The sequence below is a fragment of the Zootoca vivipara genome, chromosome 1, assembly GCF_963506605.1.
Source record: "Zootoca vivipara chromosome 1, rZooViv1.1, whole genome shotgun sequence".
NCBI classification, from domain to species: domain Eukaryota; kingdom Metazoa; phylum Chordata; class Lepidosauria; order Squamata; family Lacertidae; genus Zootoca; species Zootoca vivipara.
In genome coordinates, this window is record NC_083276.1 from 78,576,269 (window position 1) to 78,592,867 (window position 16,599).

The window sequence follows — 16,599 nt, forward strand, 5'->3', positions numbered from 1 at the left end:
TTATTTATATGTGCAACAATGGTGGCTTGGATTTTGTTAGCCCCAAAATGGAAAGTGAAAGTAGTCCCCAGTAAGGAGGATTGACAATTTAAGATGATAGAATGTGTGGAACTAGCTGGTCTAAGAATGAGAGCAAGAAGAACAGGTATTTAAAGAGGAGTGGAAAAAATTAGCTGAGTATATGAAAAACAGTTGTGCACAGCTGAAAATGCTGGCAACATTAAGGTAAATTCAACATTATAATAAATATTAGAGTGGTGTAAGTTAGGAGGACTGAATTAGATGGTTATAGCAAAATATGCAGGAATGGTGGATAAACTAAATGAACCATGGAGGGGGAAGGAGGGAAGTCATTGAATGTATGGTATAATGAAAGATGATTATTTTGAGATGTAAAATTGAAAACTTAATAAACACACACACACACACACACACACACACACACAATTGCACAATAGCCTAAGTGTTTTCCAACCAATATAAAGTGCAGCCTCTCCCTCCAAAACAATGGTGGGCTCATAAACATAACTGGATTTAGAAAATAGAGAAAGAATTAATAAGCAATTTATCACAAGTGGAGAGGCACAACATAACCAGACACTGTACCTTTCCAGCACAACAATAGACAATGGATACCGAACAGTTTGGGAAGCAGCTCTCCTTGAGAGATTAACAAAGTATTGGTTGGCATGTGGACAGATCAAGAAAGATGGTTTTTACCCCGGTATGGTTTAATTTCATAACATATGCCAGTATTCCAGAAAATGAACAATTCCCACCATCAGCATTTGGCTCAATCTGGTTGATCTAAATTTAAATTTAAACATAAATTATCATCTTCACTTTGAACCCCCACCTACCACTTTCATCAATATACCAACACTTTATATTGTTTCACTGGTAACATAAGAGGAGAAATGAGTATTACTCATACTTAATCTAAGCACAACCCCCAGAGCTCCTGATTAAGCGTTTTAGTTATGCAATGAATGTTAGCTCTGTTCTATCCTGCTTCCGCTTTTTCATTTTTGTTTCTATTTAAACCACTCTATGAACCTAGAACTTGTACATTGACCACTAATAATGAACCATATGTTGTATATATCACTGCAAATTTATTGTGCTATTTTTGTGATGTGGCATGAGAAGGCTTGGTCTGATTATTTGTATAATTTGTTATTCCTATGATCCCTGCTTGTAAAACCCAATGAAAGGTTAGTTGGTTAAAAACAACAACCCTGTCCATTGAAACAGCAACATCGTGAAGTATTCTAGTAGTAGTAGTCAAAATGCAAATAGGGGATCAATACAACCTTCCCATATATCGTTTTTAATGTTTGAAGGGCAAGGGCAGTCATTGAAGGGCAGTTTGATGTATGCATAATTTGAGGTTATGAAATCACATTTAGAATGTCCAGAGGCAACCGAGCCCAGGGGTGAGGGGAAAATGCATGTGTCACAATGGAGGCAATGGGAGAGCACTAGAACTGTTACCACATGAGGGTAAAAGGCCAATTAGAGACATTTTTATGTTACAGTTTAAATTTGCAGAAGATGTATAGAGCTCATAAAAGCTACTGCTTGTGTGCCCTGGCAAAGAGGTGTGTGGAGAGGAATGCAGATTACTTGGTCAAGCCTACTGTTGGGTTAGTTTTGTTTCCAGAGCAAGACGATCTTCAGTTATTCCACTCAGCGCTGCTCCTCTGACAATGCACCTCAGGGTGAGGTTTACAAGGTAGATTTCCCATGCAATCACTGCAGCTATCTCATGATAATTTTGTATAGGTGCAACTGCTGTTACAAATTATTACCTCATCAATTCAAGCAATCACTTACTAAGTAATATACTCCAGTGCTTGCTATTCCACAAAAATGAACTGGATTACCTTACCTTACCAAGGAACTCTGGGCATGGTAGTTTTATGAGTTAGCTACCCACCCATCTGACTTCATAACATTTTTGCCAGTACAGTGGTACCTCGGTTTACAAACTGAATCCATTCTGGAAGTCCATTCTGAAACCAAAGCCATTCTTAAACCGAGGCGCACTTTCCCTAATGAGGCCTCCCACCGCCGGTGCCCTTCCGCCGTTCGGCTTCCGATGGTAGACTGAGGTAAAGTTCGCTAACCGGAACACTACTTTCGGTTTTGCGGAGTTCGTATACTGAATAGTTCGTAAACAGGGCTGTTATTAAACCAACGTACCATTGTACAAACCATAAAACCCCCATTGGCCTGGCCATGTTTTTACCCCCCTTCAGGTGTAAAGGAGGTAGGCATGGCTAGGTCCCAACAACCTGTTGAGCCAAATATGGAGAAGAAATTCTGCAGTTATACATAAGCCTCTTAATAAACCTGTTAGGTTACTATTTCCTGTGTGGGTCCTGAATGTAGTAGTTTACTTTGAATGGACAACACAGGCCTGGAGATTTGACTTTGGGTGACTACAGATCTGGTAAACAGGTCATCTGTATTGTATTGAGTAGAATTTTATCAGCCTCCCCCTGCTTCCCTGGATTTCTGAAGAGGCGCAGAGAGTGGCAAGAGTTTCCATACTACTTGGCAGGGCAACAGATTACCAGTTTACCAAGTACCGGTAGTTCTATGTGCAGTGTTGTAAGTTGCCACCTCGCAAATGGTTGATCGTCTTCATCCAGTAGTCTCCCCAAAACCTTGGCAGGATCCAACAGGTTCTGATATGTGCTCAAGACCATTCTAGAGCGGTTCCAGAACCACAATTTCACTGCAGAATTCCAGCCTTTCATACTGTTTGAACTAGCCATGTTCCACAGTACTGGACAGCAGATCAGAGGCCAAGAGGGATTTGGTTAGGCCCCTGCCTTGGACCTTTTAAACCTGTGGTGAATCAGATGTTGTTGGACTACAACTCCCATCGTCCCTGACCAGTGGCCATGCTGGCTGGAGCTGACAGGAGTTGGAGTCCAACAACATTTACATGACCACCTCTGCTTTAAACTTTCTTGTTATTCTTTTCTTCTGGGAGCAATATTTCCTTTGAAAAATACTGTCTCTGTTAGTGGTCCCCCATGGCTCAGATGTTCACCAAGAGCCGTGCGACTTGAGATCAGATAGGCCCCTTTCCTGCTGAACTTCAAGCACTTTACAAATACCTTTCTATTCCAGCAGGCATCTTCAATAAGTTCCATTAGACCTATTTCATGTTTTGACCTTTTTATTGTTTCAATCGGGATATTATTTGATGGATGTCTTATTGACTGTTCTATAAACCGCTTTGAGGCCATTTATGGAGAAAAAGCAGTCTACAAATGTTGGAAATTAACTAACAGAGTTACAACTGGGGGATGTTCAGAATAAAAGGCAACACTAAGGGAAAGCGATCTGGAGATAGTTGTGCAAATTATGAATATGCAAATGAGATTAACTAAATTAGCATGCCTCATTTGTGGGGTATCTGACATTTGGAGGTTGTGACACAACCAAGAGGCATTCTTGCTTCTTCACCACTTCCTTTGGCCAGAGGCATTCCCTGTTCAGAGGCCAGAACAACAACAGCGTGTGAGCAGAGCATTACGTTTCACCGAGTTGCACATTTTTTTTGTACACATTCCTGTTTTCTTTCTGTACTACTACTGCTATGATGAGGATTAGACACACACCTCTTCTTTTTTTAATGAAAGATTTACAATCTGAATCAATTGATGAAGTACCAGAGCACCAGGCAGAAAAAAATGGATTCTGGATCCTACCCAGATTCCTGAACAGTGTAAACTCTGCCACATGGCCTGCACCTTCAGGATCCCAGGGTACAAGTGGGGGTTGCCTGCAAACAGAAGCCAATACAAAGGATGCTGGACATGTATTTGCAAAATTATAGGGAGGGGTGGTCCTCGCAGATGCCTACACACATGTTTTAGCATGAACAGAAGAATTCCTAAGAGAAGATTCTGAGTCTCTTGGACAGGCTCTCAAGTAGGGTTGATAAACATCTTCAGCTTGCATAAATTGCCATCTCTCTGCTACATCAAGACCTGCATTTCATCCCACCCTCTCCTGATTCCACTAAATCTGCTCTTCCCCAGAGGAGGGCTATGCTGCCAGGGTGTGGAAGGAATGCACAGAGTGAGCAATTCCTTCAGTCCCACACCCACCACCACTGCCTCTGGCACATGTAAGTTGCAGAATATGCAACAGCAAACCAAATTGATGAGCACCAACTTGTAATGAAATAGTTTCTCCCTAATGAATATTCAGTCTGTAGCTGAGTATAAGCTGTGCCTGGCATTATCACTCATTTTGCAGGCAGGAGTTCCCTTTCTTCTTGGATCATTTTTCCTCCACCCTTGCTCATTGAGAGTGAATGTGATGTGTGATCTTGGATCAACTGCTCCTAATAAAGTTGTCCTTCTTGCATAGCTATTGAATAGACATGTTGGCAACCATGTTCATGAAACTCCCACATGCTACACCTCTGCTCTCTCTTCCTTCTTGCTCCTCTTCGTTTGATTTTATGGTAATTTTTTTATTCATCCTCACAACAGACTTGTGAAATATTTTGCTAACATTCCCATTTTATAGGTGGGGAACTGAGACCACACGGGCTGCTGAGAAGGTTTGAAGTCAAGGAGTGAGACAAGCCCATGTCTGTCTTCTTAGATCAGACAAGTTAGGTGTATGCTCCTACTCTACTTTTTCTTTTTTTAAATAAAATTCTAACCTCCTGAGCCAAGTTTTAAAGCATTTTTATCTACACAGGTTATCTGCTGGAGATACCGACTTTTTCATGCCCTGCATCAATTTACAAATTTAAGCATGACATGTATTTTGTAGAAATGGCTTACTTGACCAAGTAAGGGGTTTACAGTAACATCCTTTAAGATCAAGTGAAATGGTTTTGCTAAAATCTATAAGCATGACCCTTTATGTTCCACTATAGCTCTGTGGCAGAAGCTATTATTCACTTACTCAACATTTCTAGATGTACAAAATACATTGTTATTCCCATTTCAAACAGTCACTCAACATCCCATATGAGGCTTACTGTTAAGAGTGTAAGAATTGGCATGCTGGATCAAATCACAGGCCCTTCTAGTCCCAAATTCTAATATCCACCTCTGGTTAACTCACAAGCAGAGCATGTAAGAGGTGGTGATGGCATTCTCTCTTATTTGCTCTCAGCGCTTAGAGGTGTGTGGCTTCTGGTTATATAGGTTCCATTTAGCTCTCACAGCTAATAGCCATTGATAGTCCTCTCTTCCATTAAGTTGGCTAATCTTTTTTAAGGCCTTCAACACATTTCATGATGCTGAATTCCATAATAAGTTAATTAGCCATTGTTTGAAGAAGAGGCACCCCCCTTTTTGACAGGAGAGGAATTGGGGCTTGGAAGTGGAGATTCACATGCAACCACTCATTACATTTATAGCTGATGTGGGATTTTAAAAATCGACAGATCACAGAGCCTCTAAACAATATCATCCAGAAGGATCCCAGAGGACATGGAAATGCTATCCTTTCTAGTGGGATGACCCTCTCATTGTGCCTATTCTGTCTATCTGTAGAGAAAATCACAATGACAGATCACAAGTCCCTCTCTCTCTCTGGTTTGCAGGATGTAAGCCATTTCAGGATCCAAAGGATGACTTGCTCATGACAGAGTCCTGTGCAGCTCAGTCCTAGGCAATTTTACACGAATGCAAATACCACTAAGTTCAAGGTGGTTTGGTCCCAGTGAAGCTGGATTGCAGCTCTGGTGCCATTTCACCATATTTTTGCATGACCCACCAACATCCTACTACACACTGTGCCAGAGTCTGAGATTTTACACCCAGCAGCCCAGCACTTGCTTGCACAATATCCCAACACTATCTTCTCCGAGTTCTGCTCATCCACCTCTCTACCTGTGTAGACCGAATGAAAGCATGAAATCAGAAAGAGAAAGCTGGAGACCTACAGTGTTTGGCATCCTAGGCAGTTTGTTCCCCTGCTGCAGCATCCTCTCAGTGACGATGGAGACAATTTCCCCACGTGCCTTCTTGGCCCAGGGCTTTTGAGGTCCCAGAGGCTGCCGACTGGGCAGATACTTCCTTCTGCAAACACTTGGGTAAATTAAACTCTCACTCTTTAACCGTAACCATCAGTGCAGTGTCAGGCTGAAAGCAAAAAAATTAGTCCCACCCACTGATGTTGCCCAACCAGTTAATTTTCTTTTGTTGCTGCTTTAAGCACACACACACACACACGTTTAAAATGCCCTAAGACAAGTTTGTTCTCTCTGTGGCAGTGGTGCTCATCTTGCAGATCAGCAACAACAGCTGGCTGTTGGGTGAGACTGCTATGGTCAGAGCTCCTGGCAGAAGGAAGAATCAGAAGCCCTCTTCAACCTATCCCAGCCTTTCATTTAAAGCTACCTTGACCTACAGCTCAAGTTTCAGTAATCTCTTGGCACTTGGGCAGGGCAGGGCTGAGGTTCAGATAAACAAACACCATACAGTACTGGATTAAAAAGGAGATGAATCATTACCACATCATCAGAACCTTGCTTTTGTTCCTTTCTACTTTTCCCATTCATTCCCCTTGCTGGGCTGGGTGCCTGCCTGGCCTTCTTCCCATACCTTTGAGGACGCTTCCAGTTGCTATATTCAGGTGGGCTTCTGTCACACACAAACACATCCAGGTTGCACAATTCAAACTGATTGGGAGTTCTTTTGCAACAAATCTGCTTTCCCAAAAACCCAGCCTTTTCACGATAAGGAAAGTGACTGGAAAGTGCAAGATAATACTGGCTTTGACACAAGGTCATCTAATTTCCTTGCAAACAAATGAGTATGAATCCGCAACAAACAGGTTGTATGAAAGCTTCCTCTGGGTCTGTGCCCCTTCTTTCTTTACTGGGAACCTTGGGAGGAAGTGATCGTGTCCTCTTGGATTTCATTATTCAGAGACAAAGGAAAGCTACATGTAGTTGAACTTTAAGAAGGCTGATTTGACAAAGCTTAAGGAACTACTGGATAAGATATCATGGTCAGAAATACTCAAAGAGACAGGAGTCCAAAGTCCCTGGGAGTTTCTTAAAGGTGAAATATTGAAGAAAGAAGAGTGGGATGTATCTAAGGAAATCAGTGTGGCTGCATAAGGAGCTTACAGATGAGCTGAGATTTAAGAAGGCCATGTATAAGAAATGGAAGACCGGGGAAACAGCAAAGGAGGAGTATACACAAATAACCAACAGTTGCAGGGGAGCTTGCAGATGTTATCTCAGAGCCTCTGTCTATAATCTTGAAAAATTATTGGAGAACAGGTGAGATCCCTGCAAACTAGAGGCATGCAAATATTGTCCCCATCTTCAAAATGTTGGAGGGGAGAGGACCTGTCAGCTTGATGTCAATACCAGCAAAGGTCCTAGAACAGATAATTAAACAGTTGGTCTTGAGCACTTAAAAAAGGATGCTGTGGTTACTTAGGCCTAGCATGGGTTTCTCAAAAGCAAGCCATGCCAAATGAATCTCATTTCTTTATAAACTCTCTCTCTCTCTCTCTCTCTCTCTCTCTCTCTCTCTCTCTCACACACACACACACACACACACACACACACACAGAGAGAGAGAGAGAGAGAGAGAGAGAGAGTTGAAGAGAGAGTTACAATATCCCCCATAATATTCTTGCAGAGAAATGGTAAAATGTGGGCTGGATGAGACTACTATTAGGTGGATTTGTAGCTGATTGACGGACCCAACCCAAAGAGTGCTCACTGATGGTTCCTCATTATCCTGGAAAAAGTGGCAAGTGGGGTGCCACAGGGTTCTATACTGGGCCCATTGTTGTTCAACTTCTTTAAAAATGACTTGGTTGAAGCAATTGAAGTGATGCTCATCAAATTAGCAGAAGACACCAAACTGGGATGGGTAGCCAATTCTGCAGACGACAGAACCGGGATTCAAGATGACCTTAACAGATTGGAGAACTGGACCCAAACTAGCAAAATGGATTTCAATAGGGACAAATGTAAGGTTCCGTACTTAGGCAGGAAGAACCAGATGGGGGACACCTGGATTGCCAGTAGTACATGTGAAAAGGATCTTGGAGTCTAAATGGACCACAAGCTTAACATGAGTCAACAATGTGTGGAAATGGCACCAAATATCAACCCCACCACTGGGCAGACACCAGGTGTAAAAAAAAGATGAAGTGGTATTCGACAAAGTTTTACTCAGAGTAGATCCTTGAGATTAATCAACACAACTAAGTAAGGCTCATTAATTCAATATATCTACTCTGAGTAAAAATGATGTGGAAGGGGATAAGGGCTGAGGTAGCATCAGATAGATGCTCTCGGGGATCACAGGAGCCAGTATTAAATGCCTGATATGTGGGCAAAGAGGTGCGAGTCATTGATGAAACACATGGTCAAACTGACAGGGAAGGGAGGGAGTTGACAACAGCAATCTGTTTGATTCTCACTCAGCCATACAATTAACACTTAATTGCATTTGGTTAGTAATTTTTTATTGACATCTTGTAAAACACTGCAACTAGGGTGAGATACTACATTTCCTTTGTATCTCACTGCTTTTCCAGTGAGCTAGGGACTCAGCTTCTGAAAGATTTGAGAGCTGCTGTAGAAAAAAAAAATCATATGAGCAACCTATGTCCTTTTAAATGTGTTTGTGGGAGCAGCTTACCCAACCTCCAGTTGTACAAATTCTACTTGTACAAGTTAATTATGAGAGCAATACCTGCAATAAATTGCATGGGTGGAAAGAAGAGTGCGAATGTCCAGAAAAGGCAGCCGGGGGGGGGGGGATGAGGGAGAAGAAAGGTCACCAGAATCCTTGCTGAGGGTGGCGACATTCTTTCTCCCTCTCAGCTGTGTAGCTTGTATTAACTGTTTGCACGGTTGCAGATACAGTCTGTGCATGTACTTGAGGTTTCTTAAAAAATAGGTCACCTTTTAGGCAACACCCACATTGTAAGATGAAGAACAAGGATGCAGCGCAAATGACTTGACACACCCTCTTTTTAAAGTTTTTCACAGCAGCCTATAGCACAGGATGTTAAAAACTAGAGAGAGAAGTGGCATTGTATTCTTCACAGTGCGCCCCAAACGAGCAGCAAATGTGTTTGCCCGAAATATCATAAAGTAGTGCCTCACAATAAAAAGGGGCCTTGGTGTGGATTGCAGCCCAGCTTAAAGAATCAGGTAGCAAGTGATGGGAAAGACCTTTCTCTGCTAGAGACCCTGGACAGCAGCTGCCAGTCAGAGTAGACAACACAGAGCAGACCAACAGCTTGACCTGGTATAAGACAAGCTGCACTTTTTGTTAAAGGACAATGTGCCTCTCCTGGTTTACCTGGGATGAGGTGTGGCAGAGTGCCAATGGGCTTGCCTAGGCAGAAGCATTGAGCTCATGTATTTCTCAAATGGTGTCTCATGACACTATTAACAAATGGAGTTTTGACATGTGGAACTCCTTCACACTGCCTAGCTGTCTCCCTCTGCCTTTTCTTCATCTCAGAAGCCCAACACAACACTAGCTGGAAGCATCTGCATAGTAGCAGTAGCTGCAATATATCAGTGCTTTAAATAGTGTTGCGCAATTGTAAGCATTTTACTAGTTTATGCTGCTACCCGGTTGTCTATGTTTGCATTTTTGTATGGTGCATGTTAATAATTAGGCTACATTTGATTCAGTGTGTATCTGGATGAATTTGGCAAAGGGTGAGATGATAGGGGAACCTCAGCATAATTATTATGGGCAAGGGGAGATATGATGCAATGGAGCAGGCAGGTGACTGTGGATATTTACAGGGCCATTTCCTATTCTGGATGCTCTGCTAAGGAGTTTTGTCTGCTGGGAGCCAGACTAGCATGTATAATTGAGACTGGTTGGGGTTAGTCTGACCCAGCTATGTCTGTCTTGCAGCACAGCAGCACCAACATAGACTTGAGGGTTTGGAGGTGGTTTGCTATGGTCCAGAATAATGCCATATTTCTTTTCAGAGACATTTCTGCCCTGGAACACTGTCTGTGCCTGACTTTGGGCCAAACAAACTAGAGATACTGCTAGTTTGCTGCCCACCTGCTGTTTAGCAGCCTCTCTGGCAATCTCAAATGTGATGCTGATGAACTTCAAAATTCTGAAGCTGCCCTCAGTGGGTCTTCATGACCTCCATGAAAACCATGGGGATGTCTCAGTATGTCATCTGCTCAGTGCACAGAGCAGCACACATCCCTCAATTTCATCCTTGCCTTAGGATATGAGAGGGCTAGTCTGGAGACAAGCGAGATTAAGACAACTCTGTTATCATGGTCAGGTTTGGTCTTATGGTGGCAGTCGCTGATACCTGTTATGCTTATTATTGTGTTAGTTTTATATGTGTTTTGCAAGAGTTATTCTATATATTGATGTTTGTTTTTAATTTCTTTTCACCTTAACTTTCTTTTGACTTGTTTTTATTTTATTGTTTGGTTTTATGTTTTTATATCATTGTAAACCACTGTGATATATTTTAAAGAAACAGCGGATATAGAAATATTTTTATAAATAAATAATATTTGTTGGTTGTAATTTTAATTTTCTCTATTATTACAAATTGCCTTTGTGATTTTCCTTATGAAAGATGGCATAGGAAGATTTTCAAATAAATACAGTGGTACCTCGGGTTACAAATGCTTCAGGTTACAAACGCTTCAGGTTACAAGCTCCGCTAACCCAGGAATAGTACCTTGGGTTAAGAACTTTGCTTCAGGATGAGAACAGAAATCGTGCGGCGGCAGCAGGAGGCCCCATTAGCTAAAGTGCTACCTCAGGTTAAGAACAGTTTCAGGTTATGAACGGATCTCCGGAACGAATTAAGTTCTTAACCAGAGGTACCACTGTAAATAAATATAGGCCAAGTAAAAGTGAATTACTCACTGAATTTATGCCACTTTCTCTTGCATATTGAGAGTGGAGGAACTTTCTCCTTTAGCTTCCCTCAAGGCTCCATTGTGGATTGCTGCTATCAGAACCTTTACATGGCTCACACTGGGCAATGCGGCCAAACGGCAGGGCTTAGGAATGAATGGCCTTGAGACATGCAGGACTCCCAGATGCATAAGGACTTCCGATACAAAATCTCCTGAGCTGCCCAAGAGAGGAGGGAACTCAAGGAAGAAGCAGGAGACGAAGCAGCCTGAGGCCCTGGGCAAACCAGCTGGTGTTGGTGCCATGTAGATGGGCCCTTGTTATCATAAGCTATCCTGGTGGATAGGTGGAGCGAGCCCAGACGCAATCTATTACCAGGTGGGGCTCCCTGAGAGTGCAGTCTGTTGATGGGGAGAGGCTGAAGTGAGGTTTGCATATGGGCTGGGGATGAATATATTTAACTTTTCATCAGCAGCACTAGCTTTGTGTCTGAAGTGGGGATTAGAGCCTGGGTTTTCCCCAACATCGAAACCCAAACGCTCCAGCCACCACACTTGATGTGATGACACTTCTTTCATCTCTCTATGATAGCTCTTAGGCTTATCGCTGCTGTCACACAGGGTCAGAAAAAGATGACACAGCTTCACAACGTGTGACAAAGTGAGAGTATGTTCTGCTGGGCGAGATTCCTCATAGGTGCCTTGGGAAGTAGGAGCTGGGGAGTCATTGCTTCTTGTTGCTTGTGATGAGGGCGGGGCTTTAAGCAACAGGCGTATTAAAACTTGCATCAAACCAGTGAGGCAAGATTTCCAAAAGTGCTTTAGGGCAATTGCTCGCCTTTCAAAAGTTACTCTTGCAGAATGATTCTCTAATAAGGTATGATGTTGTTTTGAAAACCAAGCCATTTATTGGTCTGCCTGCGGAGACTGATAGCCACTATACAAGTTATGAGTGTAACCTAGGCCTGACTGTAATTGTGTGTAGAGAAGTCTGGATATTTGTAATAGAGGACATTTGTCCGTGTGTCCACTCCCAGCTGTCTTGCTGAGTGTCTTGCTCACCATAACAACAAGCAAATCTAATTTTCTCAAGATATTCATATCTTGAACCAATAAAAGATGAATTCTGCAATCTGTATAGATTATGCAAATTGAACACAACTCCCAATATTTTCCAGTATTGTTTCTGCAGTGTTTAGTACTTTGCATGATTTATTCTGGTTTTGCTGGTCATGGGAAGGGAAAGGATTACACAAGGTACTGAGAAGACCAGCCCCAATCTCTAAACCTTATATAGTTATCGTCCTTCAAGTATTCAAGCTATAGGCTCCAGAAACTTTTTCTTTTTAAACATTAACACTGAGATTATGAGGAAGCTGAATTCTTCACCTAGGAGAATAATGCATGCATTTTTCGTGCTTCTGCAGAATCACAGTGTATGTACTGTCCAACCATTGTTGAAAAAACATGCAATCTGATGTCTGTCTGGGAAACAGCACTCATATATTATGTGAAAATATACTTAGGTGATATACAAGAAAGCACTTCTAAAGCAACACAAAAAGGCTGAAACGATAGCGAGAAAGTGAATGTGTAACTTGCATTTAATTTTTGGAGGAAAATGGAAAGCAGGCAATATCACTTGGAAAATCAATACAACCCAGGTGGTTAGGAAGGTCCAACAGAGACTCCATTTCCTTAGGGCCTTGCGTAAGAACAATGTCAAACAAAAATTGATGATCTCCTCCTACCGGTCCACAATAGAAAGTGTCCTTTCATACTGTATTACAGTGTGGTACGCTGGTTTGACAGCCACAGACAGGCAGTCCCTACAGAGGGTGGTGAATACAGCACATGATATCATGGGCTCTCCCCTGAGTTCACTAGATGACTTCGCAGGAGACCAGTGCCTCAGAAGAGCGAAGAAAATTCTCTGGGACTACTCACACGCCCTGGCCAGCACCTCATTAATCTCCTACCTTCGGGCAGGAGATACAGAAGTATAGGCAGCTGCACCAACAGGTTAAATAACAGTTTTTATCCGTGGGCTGTTGGGCTGCTGAATGGAAAAAAATAGTGGTGCAATTGATTTCCAACAAGTACACAGAGTACAAACAAGACTGAGTGTATGTGTGGGGGGGGGGGGGGCTTGTTTAATTTCACTGCACACAGGTGGTGTAGTGACAATAAAGGTTCATTATTAATATTGCAGATAACTGTGGTGACAACTCCTGACTAAAGCCTGATTTTCCAGAGACACATGATGACAGTTTTGAAAGCAAAATTCTACCCGCCTGCACCCTGGGCACTAATACTTGGTGGTTGGTTTAAATTTCATTTATTCTTTTTGTTTGCATTATCTCTATTTATTGCTAGAAGCTACCTTGTGTGAGGATGTTGCCCTTAAAATAAAGGAATAAATATTGAAAATAAACAAGTAAATAGTCATAGGAAAACCTGTCTCTATGCAGTGAGCCAGTGTGGTGTAGTGGTTAAGAGCCGGAGACTCGTAATCTGGGGAACTGGGTTCGCGTCTCCGCTCCTCCACATGCAGCTGCTGGGTGACCTTGGGCTAGTCACACTTCTTTGAAGTCTCTCAGCCCCACTCACCTCACAGAGTGTTTGTTGTGGGGGAGGAAGGGAAAGGAGAATGTTAGCCGCTTTGAGACTCCTTAGGGTAGTGATAAAGCAGGATATCAAATCCAAACTCTTCTTCTTCTTCCTCTTCTTCCTCTCTATCCTACACATTGACCTTGTTCCACCAAGTATCTGCATCTCATGCTATTGCCTCCACTGAATGTTACTGGAGCCTTGGGGATTCCGTTGTCTTCACACATTCAGCTGTCCCTGAAAATGGTGCAATGTAAGAAGTACGGCAGCAATGAGAGCTGGGTATATGCGCAGCACAATCCCAAATGGCAGCAACACCCAGCTAGAATAGATGTCTAAAGTGGAAATTCAGTTTGCAAAGCACATTGAAAAACATGAACTTTACTGCATGTTACACCATTAAAGAAAAGATGGTGAATATGCAGTTTTGGTGGTACTTTACACCATCAAACTCTCCAAAATGCAAAAAAGCAATTTGAATAAGTTTGGGAAGTGTGGAGAAAAAGTAGGAGATTTTTATCACATGTGGTGGACATGCAGTAAAATCAAGGAGTTTGGGAATATTATTTATGATGAGATAAAAAAACTTTAAAGTAAAGTAACATTCCTAAAGAAACCAGAAGCTTTTCTGTTGGGAATCTTGGGCAGAGATTATCCGGAAATTTTAAGAGAAATCTTTCTTTATGCAACGGTCTATTAATAGCATCTAATTGGAAAGGGGAAAAGATACCAACGTTAACAGAATGGCAAAATAAATTATTAAACTATGTGGAATTGGCTCAGTTAACAAATAGGTTAAGATGTAACAAAGAAATCATTTTCTCAAAAGTGGGAAATGTTTAAGAGATGCCTACAAAAAAAATAACAGTGACATACTATCTATAGCAGTGGTTGAATGACCCTTGTGTAAGCAAAATATTAAGAAACAAAGAAAAATCAGTACGATATGTTGTAAGAAAGTATTAGAAAGTACGTTTAAAAAAAGGTAATAATTATAAGTACATTCAAAATCATAAATATCAACTATATCAGGAAATGATGGGAAGTCCATTTTATTTTACTTTGATATATGTTATGTTATTTTATTTTATGTACCGTATATTCTGGCGCATAAGACGACTAGGTGTATAAGACGACCCCCAACTTTTCCAGTTAAAATAAAGAGTTTGGGATATACTTGCCGTATAAGAAATACAACCCGGTGTATAAGACGACCCCCAACTTTTGAGAAGATTTTCCTGGGTTAGAAAGTAGTCTTATACGCAGGAATATACAGTAATATTATTTGATCTTGGCTAAGCGGAAATCTAAGTGGAATTTGAAGTTTAAATTAACATCCTATAGTAATGAAAGAAAGAAAGAAAGAAAGAAAGAAAGAAAGAAAGAACTTGTTACCACCTCGTTGACTTGCTAGAGGTGGCGCTGTGGTTAAACCACTGAGCCTAGGGCTTGCTGATCAGAAGGTCGGCGGTTCGAATCCCTGTGACGGGGTGAGCTCCCGTTGCTTGGTCCCAGCTCCTGCCAACCTAGCAGTTCGAAAGCACGTCAAAATGCAAGTAGATAAATAGGAACCGCTACAGCGGGAAGGTAAACGGCGTTTCCATGTGCTGCTCTGGTTTGCCAGAAGCGGCTTTGTCATGCTGGCCACATGACCTGGAAGCTATACGCCGGCTCCCTCGGCCAATAATGCGAGATGAGCGCGCAACCCCAGAGTCGGTCACGACTGGACCTAATGGTCAGGGGTCCCTTTACCTTTACCTTTAAGCGGAAATCTAAGTGGAATTTGAAGTTTAAATTAACATCCTATAGTAAAGAAAGAAAGAAAGAAAGAAAGAAAGAAAGAAAGAAAGAAAGAAAGAAAGAAAGAAAGAAAGAAAGAACTTGTTACCACCTCGTTGACTTGCTAGAGCAGGAGTGGGGGGACCTTTGGCCCTCCAGATGCTGTTGGACCTCAACTCCCATAAGCTCCAGAGAGCATGGTCAATCAGGACGCCAAGTATGGGGGGTCCCATACAAAATTCTAAATCAGAGAGCTGCCCCCCCCCCAACTTCTGTAGCAGCAGTGTGCTTACACCCTGAGGCATGTGTGTGCGACATCAGCATGCCATGGGGCATGTGTGCATGGTGCACTGTTGTCATGTGGCTCCTGAGCCCGCTCAGTCATGGGGGCAAAGTGGTGGTCAATGATTAGAGATGATGGGAATTGTAGTCCAGCAATGCCTGAAGGGCCCAAAGGTTCCCCAGCTCTGTGCTAGGGTAAGGAGGGTCCACCAATTATCCTGGCCCCCTAGCAGGTGATGTGAATGCTGCTGCTCTGGTGAAGGTTATTTGAGCATAGAATTCAGTGTTCTTTTTCTCTTAATAGTTATACATTGGTGTGCAAGTCACATGTATGACACCTGACACATCCATGGGTGGTGGTGTGTGTGTGTGGCACTGCAGAAGGAGTCTTTTAGACCCTATCCAGCTTTCTTATTTCAGTGCCAACATAGCCCCTTCACAACCTTTGTTACAATGCTGCCTTGTCTGGTAGTTCGCCACAAGTGACCTCCTCTATATTCCTTGACTTTTACTTAGCATGTAAATTCTGCCATTTTCAGTTTGTCTCTCTCTCTTCACAAATATTCATGCTCTCAGCCAGTTTCTGTTTTTAATGCAAGTTTAGCATCACCGTTAGCCAATGGACCGATTCTATTTGCATACATTTGCATTAATTAATATAGACAAAAGGACATTGGAAAGAATTCTTCCCCCACCCTTCTCTTTGGAAGCCTCTCCGACTTCTCTCTCCTATAGCATATTTGTGAATTACCTCTGCACTATGAGGAAATACTCTCCAGTGTTCTGTTTTACAAAATGCTATTTTCTGTGAATTGGAGTGAAACATAGGTCAGGAAAAATTAAGGCATGTGTATTACTCTGGAGCTATTTGTCATACACTGGCAGGTGTAAAGGCCCTATGATGGAGAGGAGAGCTGTGTTTAGGGAGGATAATCAAATGCTAAAGTGGCACACCACTGAGATCTGCTCTTTATCTGAATAATTACCTATGGCTGACTATTTAGGTGTTAGTAACCGGGTCAACACCAGTTCAGCAGCTGTAC

General features: G+C 42.2%; 1 protein-coding gene and 1 long non-coding RNA gene across 4 annotated transcripts in view; one reads left to right on the forward strand and one right to left on the reverse strand.

The window, feature by feature from the left end:
* Positions 1–6,189, reverse strand: part of PKP3 (plakophilin 3) — a 71,627-nt gene extending 65,438 nt beyond the window's left edge. Inside the window, exon 1 of the mRNA XM_035122844.2 lies at positions 5,933–6,189. Coding sequence (XP_034978735.1) covers positions 5,933–5,974 — 42 coding nt within the window. The 5' untranslated portion in view covers positions 5,975–6,189. The remainder of the gene's footprint in view (positions 1–5,932) is intronic.
* Positions 1–16,599, forward strand: part of LOC118088796 (uncharacterized) — a 65,703-nt gene that overhangs the window by 20,452 nt on the left and 28,652 nt on the right. The window lies entirely within an intron of this gene.